At 40.0% G+C, this 18,964-nt stretch overlaps 2 protein-coding genes across 3 annotated transcripts in view; both read right to left on the bottom strand.

Moving 5' to 3' along the window:
- Positions 1-8,895, bottom strand: part of ift140 (intraflagellar transport 140 homolog (Chlamydomonas)) — a 29,797-nt gene extending 20,902 nt beyond the window's left edge. The window contains exons 1-17 of one of the 2 annotated variants that reach the window (XM_046068391.1): positions 8,750-8,895; positions 8,106-8,269; positions 7,753-7,974; positions 6,859-6,980; positions 6,582-6,712; positions 5,857-6,032; positions 5,614-5,705; positions 5,428-5,540; positions 5,142-5,281; positions 4,771-4,974; positions 4,552-4,624; positions 4,293-4,384; positions 3,970-4,097; positions 3,684-3,801; positions 3,380-3,501; positions 3,153-3,288; positions 2,880-3,011 (exon numbers count right to left, since the gene is read on the bottom strand). In XM_046068391.1, the coding sequence (XP_045924347.1) occupies positions 2,880-3,011; positions 3,153-3,288; positions 3,380-3,501; positions 3,684-3,801; positions 3,970-4,097; positions 4,293-4,384; positions 4,552-4,624; positions 4,771-4,974; positions 5,142-5,281; positions 5,428-5,540; positions 5,614-5,705; positions 5,857-6,032; positions 6,582-6,712; positions 6,859-6,980; positions 7,753-7,974; positions 8,106-8,252 (2,148 nt within the window). In that variant the 5' untranslated portion in view covers positions 8,253-8,269; positions 8,750-8,895. The remainder of the gene's footprint in view (positions 1-2,879; positions 3,012-3,152; positions 3,289-3,379; positions 3,502-3,683; positions 3,802-3,969; positions 4,098-4,292; positions 4,385-4,551; positions 4,625-4,770; positions 4,975-5,141; positions 5,282-5,427; positions 5,541-5,613; positions 5,706-5,856; positions 6,033-6,581; positions 6,713-6,858; positions 6,981-7,752; positions 7,975-8,105; positions 8,270-8,749) is intronic. The other variant, XM_046068394.1, reaches the window with a different exon arrangement.
- A 1,263-nt stretch (positions 8,896-10,158) lies between these two features.
- On the bottom strand, positions 10,159-17,634 carry telo2 (TEL2, telomere maintenance 2, homolog (S. cerevisiae)). The gene is made up of 21 exons (XM_046069614.1): positions 17,473-17,634; positions 16,699-17,060; positions 16,347-16,624; positions 16,183-16,251; positions 15,157-15,304; positions 14,945-15,047; positions 14,794-14,862; positions 14,573-14,714; positions 14,032-14,168; positions 13,828-13,910; positions 13,325-13,438; positions 13,153-13,241; positions 12,954-13,045; positions 12,670-12,786; positions 12,485-12,556; positions 12,221-12,391; positions 12,040-12,131; positions 11,841-11,940; positions 11,573-11,637; positions 11,188-11,303; positions 10,159-10,629 (listed from the first exon to the last, which is right to left on the bottom strand). The coding sequence occupies exons 2-21, from the start codon at positions 17,037-17,039 to the stop codon at positions 10,496-10,498; spliced, it is 2,532 nt and encodes an 843-aa protein (XP_045925570.1). The 5' UTR covers positions 17,040-17,060; positions 17,473-17,634; the 3' UTR covers positions 10,159-10,495.
- Positions 17,635-18,964: the final 1,330 nt, after the last annotated feature.

Here is an 18,964-nt window from a genome sequence, read left to right as displayed (position 1 = left end):
CACCTGTCCAATACAGTCTCAACAGTGAAGCATGGTGGTGGCAGCATCATGCTGTGGGGGTGTTTTTCAGCTGCAGGGACAGGACGACCGGTTGCAATCGAGGGAAAGATGAATGCGGCCGAGTACAGGGATATCCTGGACGAAAACCTTTTCCAGAGTGCTCTGGACCTCAGACTGGGCCGAAGGTTTACCTTCCAACAAGACAATGACCCTAAGCACACCGCTAAAATAACGAAGGAGTGGCTTCACAACAACTCCGTGGCTGTTCTTGAATGGCCCAGCCAGAGCCCTGACTTAAACCCAATTGAGCATCTCTGGAGAGACCTGAAAATGGCTGTCCACCAACGTTTACCATCCAACCTGACAGAACTGGAGAGGAACTGCAAGGAGGAATGGCAGAGGATACCCAAATCCAGATGTGAAAAACTTCTTTCCCAAAACGACTCATGGCTGTATTAGATCAAAAGGGTGCTTCTACTAAATACTGAGCAAAGGGTCTGAATACTTATGACCATGTGATATTTCAGTTTTTCTTTTTTAATAAATTTGCAAAAATTTCTACATTTCTGTTTTTTTTTCTGTCAAGATGGGGTGCTGAGTGTACATTACTGAGAAATAAAATGAACTTTTTTGATTTTTGGAAAATGGCTGCAATGAAACAAAGAGTGAAAAATTTAAAGGGGTCTGAATACTTTCCGTACCCACTGTATGTTAGAAAAAGGTGATGTCACATACTACTTCTGTGCACCACTCAGAATTTAGCGATATTGGAATAAAAATGGGATCGCTGTTGTGGGGTTGTATACTTATGGTGCGAGGCAACTGCCAAATCAGATCTGATCAAACCACACAGTCCTGACATAGAAGGTTATTTGAATTTTTGAGTGTTAAATTCTTAATAAATAATACCTAACTTTTATTTTGATGCTCACTTATTTCGTTAGGAATATTAATATTATCATTAAAACCCTCAACCAAGTTTTCAGGGGCTTTAAAAAGTTTACCACCATCATCACCTATTCCAAGAAAATATCAAGCTTCGCTATCCACTTCACTGGTTCATTGGTTGCTCCCCCAACAGTAGGAAACTGGATGTACTATGTAACTCCTATTGTCTGCTGCTTTGTGCTGGGACAAGGAGCACATTTAGTGTATTATACCTAAAAAGAATAAAGGTTAAAAAGACATTTGGTAGTACATGTCTCCTTACCCTCCTCATCCTCTGTCTCTCAGAACCATGTGAATCCAGCTGTGGATTTCACTCAGATTCCTCCAGGCATGCTGGCTCTGGATAACATGTTGTATTTTGCCAGGCACCACCAGGACGCCTATATCAGGGTAAGCACACTCAAACTTCAATATGCAGTTATACAAAATGTAGACACACGAACACACACACATACACACTGCTGTGTGATTTCTGTGGTGTTTCTCCTCATAACCTCCACTTCCTACAAAATCTTCTACCCTCCAGCTCATTCACTTGTTTTCAGCTTCTGGCTCCTTCCCAAATTTTCTGTCAGCTAAAACTGCATTTAATGAAGTCGCTTAGCCCAGACAATAGAAAGTATTTCAATTCCCTTCAGTGTCAGTCCCTGAGCAATGATGTAATGACTTAAAGCATTTTTGTTATGACAGTTAACATGATTGTATACTGTATATAATATACTCATAGATATAGAATAACTGTAGTGATTGTCTGTAATGGGATGGTATTCACTGGTTTGGTGAGTAGTGAGTATGAGTTTCCACCTGCAAATTCAGGTTGGCTTGAACCATTTTATGGCAGCTGTCCAGCACTCACTCATAATTATTGTGTATTTGTATCAACTGCAGGCATGCAGTAGTTTAATCACCACACCTGCAAATCTGTGTCTGTGTACGTGTACTCTGTCATAATGTTAGTGTGTAAAGTGAGAAAAGAGATTGGTAGTGCCGACTCAGCCCTTATCAGTCGACCGGAGGGAGAAAACACAGCCTCCAATTTCCCAAATTAAACTGTCACCAGCTGAAATGATTGGGACCTTGATGGCCTCATTTATGGCGCAATGCCACCATCCACATAATTAGAGTGATTTCTTTTTCTTTTTTTTGCTGTTGAGATTTCATTTATGTATTTTGGCTTCCGAGCATGTGGTTTAGAGGGTCAGATAAGGTCAAATAATGACTAACAGTTTCAACCATTATGGAATTGTTTACGGGATAATGACCTTCAATGTGACAAGCCAGCATGGCAGTGTACTTATAACCACAAAGCACTCTGAGAGTACATACTTCTGCCAAGTCCTTAAAATAAATGTATTACTTAAATATAAAAAGTTGACATCTTCAAAGCCCCTACCTGTGGAATTTAAAGATTTCTGAATTTAACAACTCCTAGTTATAGTGTTAAACATGACACTATGACAGACAACAGCACATGCCACCAAAACTTGGTGACATTGAGAATGAACAGGGTAAAAGCAACACAATGCAATATCACAGATTATTCATGTAAAAGTGTTAATCTGGATCCAGATCTACATGCTGTTTTTAATATAACGTAAATTCCAGGAATATGTACAAGAATGAGCTGACCCAAAACGGATAACTACTGAGTCATGAGGAGGTACAGGCCTGATATTTTCTGTCTGGCTTACTGGATTATCTGTGTTTCTAGATCGTCCTGGAGAACAGCAGTCGAGAAGACAAGCACGAGTGTCCGTTTGGCCGCAGCAGTATCGAGCTGACCAAGATGCTCTGTGAGATTCTGAAAGTGGGCGAACTCCGTAAGTCTACATCAGCAACCCCCCCCCCCCACACACACACACACACACACACACACACACACACACTAAAGAGAAAATACACAAACAGAACAGCGTGTTCTCCGTCCTCACCTTGCAGCTGAAATAATAGTAGGGCACATCCAGAGCGAGGAGCGCCTGCAGGCCTGAAGGTTTAGGGTAGCAGTCCTGTAGGAGGAGCCCATGCTCCTGCGTACAGAAGAGTGTCACTACTGACACTTCCATCTGAGCAGAAGGAAGGCAGCATACTGTCAAACTACTGGTCTTTAATAAATGCTTAAAACAACACATTTATGCCTTTTTGGTTCTCAAAGCTGCTGTAAAGTAGCATGAGTTGCACTAGTCTCAGTGTTAAGAAGTGTTTACCGCATCCAAGAAACTACTTGATGAGGATTCAGAGCTGATCGGCACTGTCTCACAAACAAAAAGACGAGGTTCACTCTCATCCCAGAAGTGAGATACAGGGCAGCGGTTGCTGAGCTCTGTCCCCTGAAACTGCTGCCTGAAAGAAAAACACAGACATGTACAGTATAAAACAACCACAGAGGGGAAAAGTCTACACAGGCAGACTACAAGTCAAAAGCAAAAGTTACCGTTCACTTTCTTCTGGCTGTGAGATACCACTGGACGGTCTGCCACTGAAGAAGTCAAAGTGTGTCACGGTGTCCATGTCAACGTCATAGAAGTACACTTTGTGATCAGGTCGGCCATTAACCTGAGAGGGATAGTCACATACAGTAGAGAAATATTCACATTAAATTGTCATATTTTAAGATACTGAAAGTAAGCATAAAATACTTTGTGTTGTACAATAAATATTCAGTATCAGCATTCAAAAACACAAATTGAACAGCTTTTCAGAAAGAAGAGGGTGACTGTCGTATGTTGTCTGTTTACCTGAGAGATTAGGATGCTGACTTGGCTGGCATTGGCGTTGCATTTGACTGACCTCAGGGCTCCCAGATTGGCAATCTGGTCAGCCAGGTTCTTAGCGCTGCAGTGAGCTTTGGCATCTCTATTAAGACATACATTGAGACTGGCATTGTTGGCCAAAAAAGTACTTCTAACAGGAAAATTGTAAATTAACAAAAATGTACAACTCATAGAAAATTAGCTGGCATTTTTTTTTTAAAGAAACAGTTAATTGAAGGAAGTGATACCAAAATCCACATTAACGTTATACCTTCGGGAGAGGTCAAAGACTCTAATGTGTGCTGTGTCCGTGCCTACTACCAGGTAAGACTGGCACACACTGAGTAGAACAGGGTTGCCCTCTGCCTTGGAGAAGGTCAGCAGTTGCTTCACAGTGCCCTAAAGAAAAGTGAGGAAAAAAGACCAAATTTATGACAAATACCAGTTGCCTGTGTGTGTATATGCTAATTTAAAATATTTTTAATTCAGCAGTAAAACATCACCCAGTTTGTGTTTAGAAAATGCACGCTCAAACATCACGCCTGTGTGTTTGAGTGAATATTTTATATTAGGTTTCAGTGTGGGACAACAGACCTGCGGCGTGCGAATCTGGACCCTGTTAGGTTCCACAGTGTAGAGGTTCTCGCCATTTACAGCTACAACAGGGGAGTCACAAGGAAAAGAACCTGTGAAATCAGAAAGAGGCAAGGTGGATAAAGAATGTTTGGAGAAATGGAGGAGAAATGTAAAAGTTTAAAACTAAGGATGGAATGAATGACATTAGCGCAGTTTCTAAAATGTCACATCTATATAATTTGGTTTGGTCTGTTCTCTGCTTTTGCTTGTGTTGTACCTGTATTGCGAAGAACGTTCCCTGAAAGCTCATACACAGTGACCTGCTTGCCACTCCAGACTGTGACTGAATCCTGTTGGTGTGACAACACACATCCAGTTACCTTGATATCAATTTCAATCTTTACTTTTCATGGCCAAAACTTTGTAGAGGTGTTCAGTATTTATAGTACAGAGAAATATCATTTTAAAACCATACCCCTCTCAACTCCACACTTACCTTGGTAACACAGACTCCCTTGATGTGTATCTCAGACTGCAGAGAAAGGTGCGCTCCTGTAGTGAACTGAGCAATGCTGAGCTGAGTTGGGGTGAGCTGCACTGCTGCCACCTGTTGGCTGAAGTGGGCTGACATCATATGCTCACACAGGATCAGCACTGTGTTTGAGTTGTTGGCCGCCAGCAGATTCAGGCTGGAGCCCCACTGAAATGAAAGGTCTCAGTGAACTTTACCAGTAGAATACTATATATATATATATATATATATATGTTAAGAAAAATGTAATTTCTGTGCTTAAATTACGTAATTTCACAAACCTCATTTGCACATGCAAATAACACGTTTTGTAAAAATGCTGGTCCAGGTAGTACCTTAAGCTGAATGATATTTCCCTCTATTTCTGTGGGTGTCTGTAGCTTCCACTGGGCCTTGGTTTCACCACTGCTGCCTGGCTGCACTACCATCCTCCACACTGCTATGCGCCCATGGCTCGTACCAGCTGCCAAGATTTCTGGGGAGAAACATTACGCAAAACATTACACAAAAGCTTTGAAACAAGTCTGCACACCAGTAGTAACATTGCGGTTATCAAGGGGGCTGATTATGTTGAAGGTTTGAGAATGTGATGAAATAAAACATATTGAAACTACCATTTACCATTACCTTTTCCGGCACAGTATGAAACACAATTGATCATCTCTCCTCTTTCAAACCCCAGAGTCTCGTCGAGAGACAAAACATAATTGTCATTTCGCTCCAGGTCCCACAGCCTAAAAAAAAAGATGTTCAAGTTTAAAATATGACTGTAAAGTATGTGTGTACAAACAGTATGTGTACACATACCTGATAACCTGTTCCCCTGTTGCAGTGATGAGGAGGCCGTTCTCTGTCCAGACAATGTCTACCTGCTGCCCAGTCTTGCTGCTCAATTTAACCTGTGTACGAAAAACAAGACTTTATCTACAGTACATGATTCCTCTCACTGGGGTCTTTACAGTGATCGACCAGTACAAACACAAACCATTAAAAACACCACAATCTTCAACAGTTTTAAAAGATATTGTATCATTGATGACTTTAGTATACCTTCAAAAATTCCTGGGCTCCTCCCTCTGGTCCAAGAGTGTACTGCGACAACATCAGTGTATCTGTGATCACTGCAAGCACCTCTCTTTTCTCAAGGTAGAACAGTTTCTTGATTGCACCCTCCACACTGAGAAGTGTGCTTGTCTTACAGTGCTCATCCACACTGTGGACCTTACCTATATAAAAGGTACATAGAGTTAAAGATTAAAAATGTAAGATAACTGTTATCTCATAACTCAAAATTTCAATGCTTTTCAATGGAAGTTGAAAGTAGCATGGTTTTGAGCTTCTTTTTGAACAATTTAATTAAAAACTGCCAAATTGGTCTAAATGATTTTCTCTTGAACTGAAAATTTTCTTACGGCTCAACGTGGATTATTCATCAAAATTTAAGTCTGGATGAAATTATATTAATTAACCTTGTTCGAGTTTCTCTCAACTCTCTCTGTATTCCTTTAAACCAATAACTTTCTTTTTTTAACTGCTCAGAGATGGAGCACGGAGCTACAAGCAATCTCTCAAGCTACAGAACATTTTTAAGGAAATTGTGAGCTGTCTGAGAGAATAGCCATTGCTGAAAATCACTGGCCTCCAATAGCGATTGTAAAAGTCATGAGCAACACAATGGGGCTGTTGAAAACATACTCATTGTGGTAAAAAAAACACACCTAGACAGGAAATTACTTTCACTAAATGCTGTACACAAGAGAAAAATAAAGTTTTACCATCTGCAGTGCTGACGTAGAATGCGAGTCCCTCCTGTGGGCCCATCTTAAGAGGTGCTCCCTTCCAACTGAACATATCCAGAGCACTCTCATCTCCACTCACTGATGCCCGGGCTAGCATTGCCACATCACTGTAACATACGTTACGTCCTACTATTAGCGAAACAGCCTTCAGATTAAGAGAGTATAGTAATATCACAATATTTTCAATATTATCTCACTGCTAAGGACTTAAAGAAGAATAACTAACTCGGAGCATTGCATCCTGTTTACTTACTCCCCAGGTGAGGCTGGTCTGAAGATGCAGCAAGTTAGAGGTTTGTTGTATTCATGCTTCACAAGATGGTTTCCTTGAAGTCTCCCTCTAGCATCTACCTTCCATACTGCTAGCGCTCCAGTCTGTCATTAAATAATTACACTATATTTATGTGGTTCAATATGAAGAAACGGGAAGTTTAAATGGTTTGAGATTGCATCTGAGCACGCAAATCTGCTAGGTTTTGTGCCAAATATGCCGGGTTGGTAATCCAACCTTGGTCCAAGTAAAGAAAAGAAAATGCATGTTTATTATGTATATGAGGTTTTGAATTAGGGCTGGGCAATAAAACAATAATTATCGTGATATAATTTTCCTCAATAACAATATAAAAAATTTTCAATATATCGTGATCCACTGTTTGGCATCAAGTATTATTCATGTTCTGACCAAAAAGAAAAGTTTCAAACCACAATTAACTACCTGGGGTTTTTTTCAATTTTCACTCAGGGGCAAAAATCAGCCTTTAAACTTGAAAGAAATAATGATTTGACATTTATCGTGATAATAATCTATATGAAATTACATTTACATTTCATTTAGCTGACACTTTGATCCAAAGTAACTTACAATTTCTATACATGTCTGGAGCAACTAAGGGTTAAGTGTCTTGCTCAGGGACACAATGGTAGATGGGTCATAGTGGGGAATTGAACCCGGGTCTCTCACACCAAAGGCATGTGTCTTATCCATTGTGTCATCACCACCCCAAATGATATGAAATGTTTTTATCATGATGTTCATTGATAACATTTTTGGTCATATCACCCAGCCCTACTATCAATGCATCAGTATGTCAACATGTACATATATGTGCCATATTGACTGTGTATACAGTTATTGCAACACACCTACCTGATCACCAGTTACCAAGCGGCTGCCAGAGCTACTCCACTCCAGCAGTGTGATGCAGGCTGTATGTGTGCTGGGGAGGACTGTTTGATCTCCTGAGGGGTGTGTCAGCAGCGCTACCTCTCCATTCTCCCAGCCTATTGCCAACACTGGCTTTGTGGGATGCCAGCGCAGCACTGTGGGCTGGTGAGGACCTTCAAAATGGCAGCTTTCCACATGCTCTCCCTGCATATGGACAGAGATGAAGTAAGCTAAATATGCTGTAATTGATAATATTCACAAGGTGAATATTAGTGGTTTTAACAAAGTGGTCTTTCTTTCTGTGTCAGCGTTCATCTGCAAAGCCCGGTGTTTACCTGCTGCAGGTAGAGGTCTACATTGCCTCCAGTGGTGGGGCTGCTTGAGGCCACAGCAAGTACAGGAAGAGCTGAGTGCCAGGTCAACTGAGAGGGCACATCACTGCTTTCACGGGCCTCAATACGGTGGTCAAAATACACCGCCATGTCCCCAATGCTCGTCCCTGGATACGAGAGAAGAAACCTCCAATATTATCTAGGGGTATTCATGGTGCATTCTTTGATTTCACGTTTTTGTATTTGTTTTGCAGCTTAATGTCTCTTCCCCAACTACTTAGCCTTCTGGCTAATTCCTGTTATAAAAGCTCGGTAATATAACTAACGTTAGTTGCCTCTAAAGCAGTTACCCTCAAATAGCATCCAATGATTTCAAATGCATTTCATTTTATAAGTAACGTTAACGTTAGTTGACTTAAGCCAGCTGGTTCAATAATGGGAAGATACAAAGAAAATGTCGACTTTAATGGAGCTATGGATTCGCCATAATAGTTAGCTACCATTAACGTTAGTAGCGTTGAGTCACAAATGATTAAGTTAGCTTTAGCTGCTAACATTAGCTAAGCTAGCCAAAGTTAGCATTCATTGCTGGCCCTCGTTACTGTAGAATGAAGTTAGCCGTTCTGTTAAATTATCTGAAGACCAACCTCACTGTCGTTTTCTTCAGGTTAATACCGACTTCTCGAAACAACTTAAAACATCAACCGTAACTTCCACTGTTGTTGTGAAGCCTCCCGTGTGATCAAAAAGCGTCTCTCCCAGTTGCCCCTGACAACCTCGACGACTGGACAGGGGGAGGGGTTACGGAAAATAACGAACACAACCCGAGTTGTCGTCGACGGTGGTGTTAAATTGATAGTGGTGACAGCAGTCTATTACCAAAATTATAATTTTTCTGATGCTGTTCCCACAGGTCTTTGACAGTTAATTTTTAAGGGCATTTGCTGTTATTGTTTTGTTGTCCAACCATTTTCGATGAATTTGGTTTAAACTTTAAATTTAACTTAAATAAATATATTTCAATGGTCTAGCACAGTCATGTAAATGACTCCAATGTCATTAAAAACATAGATGTAATTTCTACGGGAGACGCTGGGGACATGTCCCCATCACTTTTTGAAAGCATGTTAAAAATGTTCTGAAAAATAGCTTGCAACAATAAATGTTAAATAACAAACCTTGAGAAAAGTTTATTTGCACAACAAGAAAACACGCAACGCAATGTAAATATAGAAGAGACAAACATGCATTGTCCAAAAGAAGTAACTTAAGATAAAACAACAAGCTACTAATTACTGCATTACATTATATTATTTATTTATATTTTGATTTGTCACCTGAATTTTGTGTTTTCCTTTATATGAATAAAGCTATTTCCATTATAAATTAGTTCAGAAAATTTCTCCAGAATGTAGGAAATTAAGTGTTCAATGCTCAAAATTTCCCCCTCTCATATATTTCACCAAAATTGTGTAAAATATCTTCTCATCTTGTGCATCGTCTCGTGAGCTAGTGTATTGTCACACCACTAATCTTATGCCCTTATGCCCCCACCACTTTTCAACAGAAAGTGATGCCGTGTCTAACCCACTTAGCAAGTTTACATCTGTCAGAAAAATCTTTTTTTTTTCAGACTTTGTCAGTCCTAACCAACAAGTTTGGAATTTTGATTACAATCTCATTTTAGTTTTATATGAACTGTTCACTGCTGCAAAGTGAGAATCCGTAATTAGCGTATCTTCTTTACTAGTTACATCCTTATTCACTTAAATAAAATAAAAATATTCGAGTAATCAATGCAGATCTTCCTACTAAATATACCATGGCAGTCAATTCGAGGCCATTACAGGTGAAAAGTATAAATAACTGCATGGTTCAAAAGGTTTCATTGTTTGAGTACATAAAAATGAACACTTTTCATTTATGTCACAAGAGGAAGTAGTTTTCCATTATTTGTGAATGGGTGTATGCGCGTGAATATTCACAGGATATCCTTTGCCAACAAACAACCACAGTACAGAGAGATGTGCCAGTACAGGAAAGAGGTTAGAAAGGATATCCTCATAACATAGATTTTATTGGTACACAAAAATGTCATCCAATTCTCCATTAAATGAATATTTTACATGGTTCATAAATTATTCACAATATGTTCATCTAAACAGTAGAGTGTACTGAAATGTGCATGAAATTCTCAAACTCAGCAGAAGACATGTGCCCTCTTTTTCCACAGGTTGACTGTGTTCCAGGATATATATATAAAAAAAAATTGGCCAGCTCAACCCGAAAAAGGCCAGCCCACTCTGCCAGCAAATATACAAAACATAATTTCTGTCAGCCTCAATACTCCAATCCCCAGGCTCTGTGGAGCTCCAAGCAGCAGACCCAGTTGTTTATTGTTGATGCTGTGATAATGAATCCATGACTTGTGGATCTTGTAGCTGTTTCTTCAGGCTCTTGTCCATCAGTACCAGACTCTGTACAGCCAGACTCCGGCAATCTGCATCAGGGTCTCCTTCAGCCACATCTGTGGATGCAAAAAAAGACTTTAGACACTTCAACAGTGGTAACAATAGTCTGCAAGAAAGTCTACATCTCTAAGTATAATTACAAAAATCTGTGTTTGCACATAATCCTGGCATTTTCTTTGCACTCATTTAGCTCCATGTCCCTCACTGCAATGTGAAACTACTTTGATCCTCAGAGGGATAAAGAAACATCCCAGTGTTGATGAGCCAATCACGTCATTGACGGTCCGTGTTATACAGGACATCCTGGTTCCTCATGTACTTCCCAGAAATGCTCCGTCCAGCTGTGCATGTGTGTGCTGCTGTACATGTTTGTCACTGAGGGGACATCCTTGACAATTACATTACGCAGGTGCAGCCTCAGACCTTTGTACATTTACAAGAATCCTGTGTTTTATGTTTAATCTATTATTAGTAACATAAAAACAATTTATTGCTATATTCATGCGTAAGTTCTAAATGAAAATACAACAGCCCTTTAATAAAAGAACTAAAAGTTTTTGAACAATGAACAAAATTTCTTTCTTTGTCACCAGCATCTTGGGGTTTTTTTTTACCTGCCAGCCAAGTTCTGGTCTCAAACAGCTGATCACTGAGGTCCACCAGCAGGTTTTGACTGGGCATGCTCAGAAACACAGAGCAAACAGCGAAGAGGACGCCTCGTCTCACCATCCTTTAACAGACAGGTTACAGCTCAGACCGAAATAAGACAACAAAACATCCTGTTCAGACCCTATATGCTGTTCAGACCTATTGTTATTTTTATGTCTGACTGTTCTAATTGTTGCTAGGAAGATGCTATAGCCATACAGTCACCCACATAATGTTAATGTTAAACCACCTGGTGAGTAGCAGGAATACCATATTATAGTACTGTTAACAACCACAAATAGTTTCCTCAGACAATGAACCGTCTAAAACAGTAATATGCATCATACTTACTGGTCAACATGGTAGCGCACTGCCCACACAAAGTCCAGTAAAGCACGACCCATCTGTGCCGCTACCTGCAACAACAACAAACTCAGTAAAAATGAGCATTGGATGCCTCTAACTGACTGACCATAAACCCCATTACTTTCCATTATTTTTATAATCAAATATATATATTTTATGACTGCATCAAGAGTCAGACCTAAATGTTTAGCACATCGATATTGATATACATTGACATCATGTCACAACATCACAGACAGACAGATAAAACTACCGGTGCATTGACTGCCAGATGCATGAAGAGGCCCAAGGTGTGGATCAACCTGCCCAGTACTAGATGGTCGCTGCCCAACAGATCAAAGGTCACCTGAGGCCTAGCAGAAAGGTATTACATTTCATTTTTGACATGTTCTGTTGTAGATACTAAATTGTGAGTATAGAGCTTTTAAATTTGCATAAAAGAACACTCTTACTTGTCATAATTCCTGAGCAGAGGAAAAAAGAAATGTCCAGCAACAGGGGCATAACGGTTTGGGGTGGCCTTAGCTGGAGGTTGTGTGGCACCCTGTAGCACAAGAGAAATGACTGAAGAGCTTAGGAAAAAGCCTTCACTCAAATACCAACTAGAGTCAAATGTCTGTCCACTTTAACTACCTTCCTGAGGCGTTTTGTCTTGCTTTGAAGCCGCTTCTCTACTTCTTGTCGCCAGTGAATAGGGTTGTCACCGGGGTATGGAGTCAAATCAGTGGTGGCGGCAATACCCATGGATGCATCTCTCTTTTCAGTGATTGGCTTAGAGAGCTCCTGCGCTGCCAGAGCAAGGACCTAATAAACCAAAACAAGAAGAGCCTCATGATTACACTTCAAATAAATCGCTAAATGTATTTGGTGAAGGTACACAGCCACTGTTGTTTTCACCTCCAACATATCGAGTCGCTGGCGAAGACTGTAGTTCAAAGAGTAAAACTCTGAGGTCAAGTACTGAGTCACCTATCAAGGAAAGCAGAGAGAGAAGCTAAAAGAAAAGTAAAGCTGTGTGATTATGACCCTAAATTTTGATGTGAAAAGATAAACAATGTAAAAACTGAGGTGAAAGATCATACGGGGATAGAGTCAGTGGCAGTGAGTGCCACCATGGTCGCCTGTCTGAGACTCAGGAAACCATTTATGCTGTATTTATCCTCCATGTGAAGAAGCACTTTGGTCAATTGGACACTGACCTGAAAAAAGGCATACGAGACTAACATGAGTTGTAGTGTGAGAAGTGTAAGTAAGCAAAAAAAAGCACATATTCACGGGTAAGTCATTTACTGGGTGTAAATTTAGAAATGAATGCATTTGAAGCACTGGATAAAAACTACGTTTCTCTTGTGTGCTGCAGTCATACCTCTCTGGTTGCAAAGGTGTTCTTCCTCACCAAACCCTCGGCAACTCTCAAACTGAGCTCCACACGCACTGGGTCCTCAGAGGAAATTAAAGCTGGATGGGTCGACGGATAAGAAATTGTTAGAGCTGGAGCTAGTGACCCAGAGTTGAAATAGGAGGTGATCGGTAAGGTAAAAAAAATTTAATCTGTGGAGCCATACTTTCCACACAGTCTCGTAGGTAGCGGGGTGGAGATGCTTTACTTAGTTCTTGATCGCCAGACATATCGTACGGAGTGAGCTCATCATCGCTGCAATGGTGAGACTTGGAGTTAAGCCACAAATACATTTAGCATAAAAGATTCACTGACTGAACTGAAGAGCTAACGTTTACCTGTCCAGGTCAGAGTCTGGGTCAGTTTTCCGTGGCAGAGGTTCTGACTTATTTTGACATGAAACATTCTGAGTAGATTGAGTCATTTCATTGGTCCCTTGAGGAGCATCAACTCTGTGGATGACAGAACCTTCTCTTAAATAAAACCAACATATATAGAGTGACTATGTTTTATGGGATGTGGCCTGTTGTTGGAAAATAGTTGTTAAGTAATTAGAGTATTAGTTGCCAAGATTACGTAGAGTGTGTCTACTTGGGAGTTAATTTCCTCCCTTGCTCTGTTAAACTGCTATAAAAGTTTGTAGTCTCTATTAAACAGACAGCAGAGACTTACACGTAAACTATGAAATATCAGTAATGTGGCAGGTGTGTTAACTATTCAAATCTAAATATATTTTTGGAACTATTTCAGATGAGTACACATTTACAGAATTTAAGCTGTAAATATCACCCACAACCTAAATAGTTTTAGTTAAGAAGATATATAGATATATAACACTTACCCGTTTAAAGGCTCAGCCTCCGGTTCATCACCAATGGCTGTCATCAGAGAAAGCAGCTCTCGGGTTTCCTCATCTTGATCATACTACAACACAGAACAATACAAACTCAGACACAGGTCTTTTAATGGCATTTCAAGCAATGAAAGCCAATTAGGTGGACGAGGCAGCTGTTGTAACTGACAGCAATTTACACATTCACTGTACCTCAAATTTCAGCTTGGTTCCATTGATATCCATTCGAGAGCTCAGGCACTCCCCCACCACCATGCCGATGTGCCTGATACGCACCACATTGCTGTCCAGGTGGCTCTGCATGCCACCCAGCATACACTGAAGTAAGTCTGAGAAATCAGGCACACAACAGGGAGAGGAAAAGCTGAAAGCAACAATCTTTGTTATCCTTTAATTTATATGATCATGTTATTACTTCTGTTGCTGCTGCTGTTACTGAATGTAAACCTGTTTGGTTATACACTTCCCATTGCTATAAGTTAAGCAACAGCAGTTACTTTTTATGAGATATATTTTGATAAAAATAAAAGTCGAACTTATTTTATATTTGTTGGGTAAAGTCCCTAATAACACACAGCTGTCAGCTTGAAATGATACTTTTTGTAGTTTTGAATAGCAATAATATGAACTGTAGAAAAAAGCATGTGATTCAAGTGATGTGGAGCCATAATCATTTCTATTTTTACTGTTGATTTACTGAGTGATTTGAGGCACCAAACATTGTTATCTGTACCTGAGCGTAGCTCCTGTAGCTCAGAGTCTTTCAGCAGACTCACACTCAGCAGTAAGGCCTTGCTGACATACAGCTGCTGCTCCAGGGGTGTGTGCTTCACTGCACTGGGGTTAGCCCAGGCCTGGGACACAGACCGTAACACCTGAGAGCACACACACGACAAAATAATCAATATATACGACGTTATATCATTTGGCTGCTAAGCATCCTGATGCACTCACCTGGATGAGCAGTGGCCTTCGCTCCCTGTCTGCTGCGAGGTAACCCAGAACAATTCTCAAGACACGAGTCTGAGAATAAACATAAATGCTTCATATGATACTTACAAGATACACATGTGGTTTACTGTCAGACTGCAAGTTATCTTCTTACCTCATACTTGTACTGTAGTAACAGCAGTTTATGAGTGATAACAAACTGGGCTTTTTTATTTGTTAACACTAGATTCCCAATGATCCTGCCCAAGGCATCATACCTGAAAAACGAGGCAAGAGACAGTTGTCATTAAGGGCAGATAGAAAGGTCATAGCTAAATAAACTGCTTGCTGTTTAAATGCATTTGACTGAAGCTCTAACCATCTTACCCGCTGACAGCTTGCACCAGTCCAGTGAGCACGCTCTCCACCCATTGCTGTGGAACATTCGCCAGCAGCTTCCAGCAGACCCTCTGCCACACCATGTCTGAGCGTGTGCAGACAGACAGCCGAGGAGCCATCACTGCCAGCACCAAACCTGCAGACAGAAAAACAAAATGCCAGAGGAGGATTAAGGGGATTCTGTGTCACTGCGGACCCTAATAATCAGATGTCCATTAATCTATTTGGTGAAAGAAAAACATCATAAATGTGTGATTGATAATAAACTCGAAGAGCCAAAAGATGTTTGCATCTGAAACTTTCCTGTAAAAACCTCGGCTATATGTTGAATAATATTCATTGTGTTGCTTTGCATGTTTTTAATGTGCACAATGTCTTCCTTTGCCATTTCCAGACACAGCTGTTGAGTAAAGTTCGATGCTAATCTGATGCTTTTGATTGGTTCTCACGTTTCAATTTGCAGCACCACCAATCTGCCAGTTAAACTGCCTCTCAGCTGTCCTTTGAAAATGGTTAACAGAGAATAGTAGAAATTTAGAAAAGTAATCAAAAAGTAATTAAATGTAATGTAAGTTACATTAGTTTGACAAAGTCATTGAAAGAGTTACACTACTATTACATTTTAAATAGGATAATTTGTAATTAGTAACTTTATACATTTCCAAGGTAGCATTCCCAACACTCATGGTTTGACCTTTAAAATGTCACCATAAAAAAAAGATTTAATATAATATAATGTAAAACACGGAAAAGGAACAAAATGTAAGATTTATTTTTAATTAAATCATTCTAAAAATTGAGGCCTGACAAATTTAAGCTTGGAGTTGCATTTGAAGCCGGGCTTGTTGATAATATTTCTTGTTACATATTATCATCACCATGTAATATCCACTTGTAAAGCTAATGGAGCTACCCATCAACCATGAGGCTTGCAGTGTGAATGGAAGGAGACACAATATACATAAGAATAATTCCAACTATTTTTACAGCTTCCAAACTTGTAAGTAAACTCACCACTATGGCCCTGGATACACAGTTTTCCAAGTGTCTGAGCCACAAAAGTCAAGGAGCAGTCGGTGCCATCTGTTCAACATAGTTCAAGATTAATAGATGGGATTAGAAATGCTAATTTTGATTCCAACACCAATGCATTCTTCGTTTAAAAGATGTTCCCTCGCCTTTAAGTGCTTGGCAGGTCCGCTCCAGGGCAGTGAGCATCTCTGAGGCCAGTAGAGGGTAGTACTGCTGAGGAAGAAAAAGAGGCTTGTTGTTTGGATGTAACCTGTTGGCGGTGAGGTCTGGCAATGCCACAATACGTCCCAGCAGAATCTCTCTGAACTGGGGGGAGTCAGAAGGCCCTGCCTCCAGGCAGTAGGCCCACAGCAGGTCAGAGAGTCGACCACTCTGAAGGAACCTCTCAGTGATGCTGACCAAGTGGTCCAGATTTGAGCTGGCTCTGTGGTGGAGAGACAATTAATGAATAGACAAAACGATGGAGACACCTCCAAACCCCTACCCAACACTACCCACCTTAGCTCTCCTATTCCCTCCATCAGCACCAGCAGCGCCTGCTCCGGAGGGCCTCCGAGGAACAGGCCGTCCCATAACGCCGTGCGCTGGGCTGCTGTGAGGCTGGGGAACCAGTCGGCCTGGATGTTGCTGATAAGGAACTGAAGGGTACGAGTGAAGTGAGCTCTCTTGAACTCTGCCCGCTGAACTGAAGTGGTTCTACTCTCTGGTCCTTCATCCAAGTAATAGTGGAGTGCTTGAAGAGCAATTACAATGTCTTTGTTATCTGTGGACGTAGTGAGGGTCCGGAAACACTGGGCCACCGCCAGGCGAACCTCAGCATGTGGGCCAAGGGACTCCATCTTTGAAACCTTGTTTTACCTCTTAAACAAAAACATTAAAAGGACATTTCACCCTGCAGCAATGAATAGTTTCTACCAAGGTATGACTGCTAAATATCTATCTCCACACAGAAACAAACACAACTGTTTAAAGTATGTATCTAATAATTAGCTATTACATTTTGAGGATTTAGCTACTAACTATATCAGCACATCACACCAAAACTCTCTGGATGCGCAGCCTTCACTGATGCTAGTTCATTTTGTTGTAGGTCATATCTCCCTCTACTCTGGTAACTTAGCTTACAGTCTAAGTGTAGCAACAACAGGCTCATTTTCATCAAGCTAGTAACTACGGTTAAGGTTTCAAAATACAGCAGCTGTCAATGGAAACAGAAGTGAATTAAGTTAGCTTCAACTGTACTGGCCTATCAAAAATGATAACGTTACGCACCAGGGCATTTTAATTAAACGAAACAACATAAGTTTATATGGCCGGACACTATTTTTGTCATTGTGACATTAAAACATTTATTTTCGAGGTGAAAGTTGCTGTTTCTTCTGTCGTGTTTGGTCAAGAATGTCCCGCCGTGTCGCTCCGCTCTCCGTGTGCTCCATCAAAATACATCCGTGAGGAGCAAGATGGAGAGGAGAGGTTCCGGGTACAGTCTGGCCGGTTCGGCATTCAAGAAGCCAAAGGTTTTTTCAACACTTTATCGGCTCTACTAACCGGTGAATTAATCAACTAATGTGCAAGTCTTATATATAAAAAATACTTTAAAAAACGGTTTATAAGCAAAGGATACATATGTGATTCGTTTTAAAGAACAGCAAAATAATTGACTGATAGTGAAAAATTTAATACAGTGGAAGATTTGGGGTTTAAATAATTTCAATAAATCGGACAAGATTGTCCACATACAGTAAAAGAACAGTCCTACACAAAATGTGTAGGCTATTTAGCATAATAGCAGTTCTATAGGCCGGATCAAACAAATCTTTGTGCCGCAAATTTAGTGTTTATTTTACAATATACATTATTTCAGAGATTCGTAAATGCCCCTTAAATCAGTTCAAGGGGCAAAAGGATTTGTTTTCATCTAGTCTCTTTTCATAAGATTGTTTTAAAACAGAAATGGTTTGTTTTAAACAGGAAACCTCCTAATCACATCAAACATATCCTAGTCTGTTCACGAAAAGACAAAAGTTAAATTAGATTTATTAAATAGCCTAAATGTCAAGCATGATTTTGATATACAAACGAAAAATGTCTCAATAAAGTAACCATAAAAATATTTATTAATTAATCAATATTATTTCTTAAGCTTTTTTCTCTTGCCCCCAGCGATAATTTTGATCAAAACACTAAAACCACTGTTGTCTGCGAGTGTCTAGTCAGTGTGTTTGGTACGGTTAACAGTTCAATGCGCTTTTGAAAATGAAGTGCTCAGATGCCTCACAGTGTTTTTGCCCGCTGCATACCTTTTTCAGACCCTCAGCGACTTCATTCCCAAAAAATCTCCTGTTGGGTGATGTTTTTATTGTCTCAATCAGCAGTAACATGAAATATCAGCCCTTTGGTTACATAACAACCTTTAAAGAATTGGAATCAAGGGTTCAGCTTTTCAGTCATGAGAAATAATGTAATATAAGACATCTCTTAATGATTGCACTTGAAGTGAACATTACAATTTATTTATTTTTCATTAGAATTATTTCATTATAACCACTTCATTTAGTTTTTCCTAAGTCTCTAAATTGATTAATTTTCTTTTGCCTTTTAAGTTTTATTTATTGATTATTAACTATAGACTGTGTTATTGACTTGTCAGCTGAATATTGATACATACCCCCATAAAGTTTCATGACACAAATTAACATTTGAAAATAAATCTTTATTATTGCACACCTACACTCACCAGCAGCTGAAATGGTTAGTACTAGGG

This window comes from Micropterus dolomieu, linkage group LG14 (assembly GCF_021292245.1).
Source record: "Micropterus dolomieu isolate WLL.071019.BEF.003 ecotype Adirondacks linkage group LG14, ASM2129224v1, whole genome shotgun sequence".
Lineage (NCBI taxonomy): Eukaryota > Metazoa > Chordata > Actinopteri > Centrarchiformes > Centrarchidae > Micropterus > Micropterus dolomieu.
Note: the sequence above shows the minus strand (reverse complement) of the source record. Positions and strands in the feature narration are given on the sequence as shown.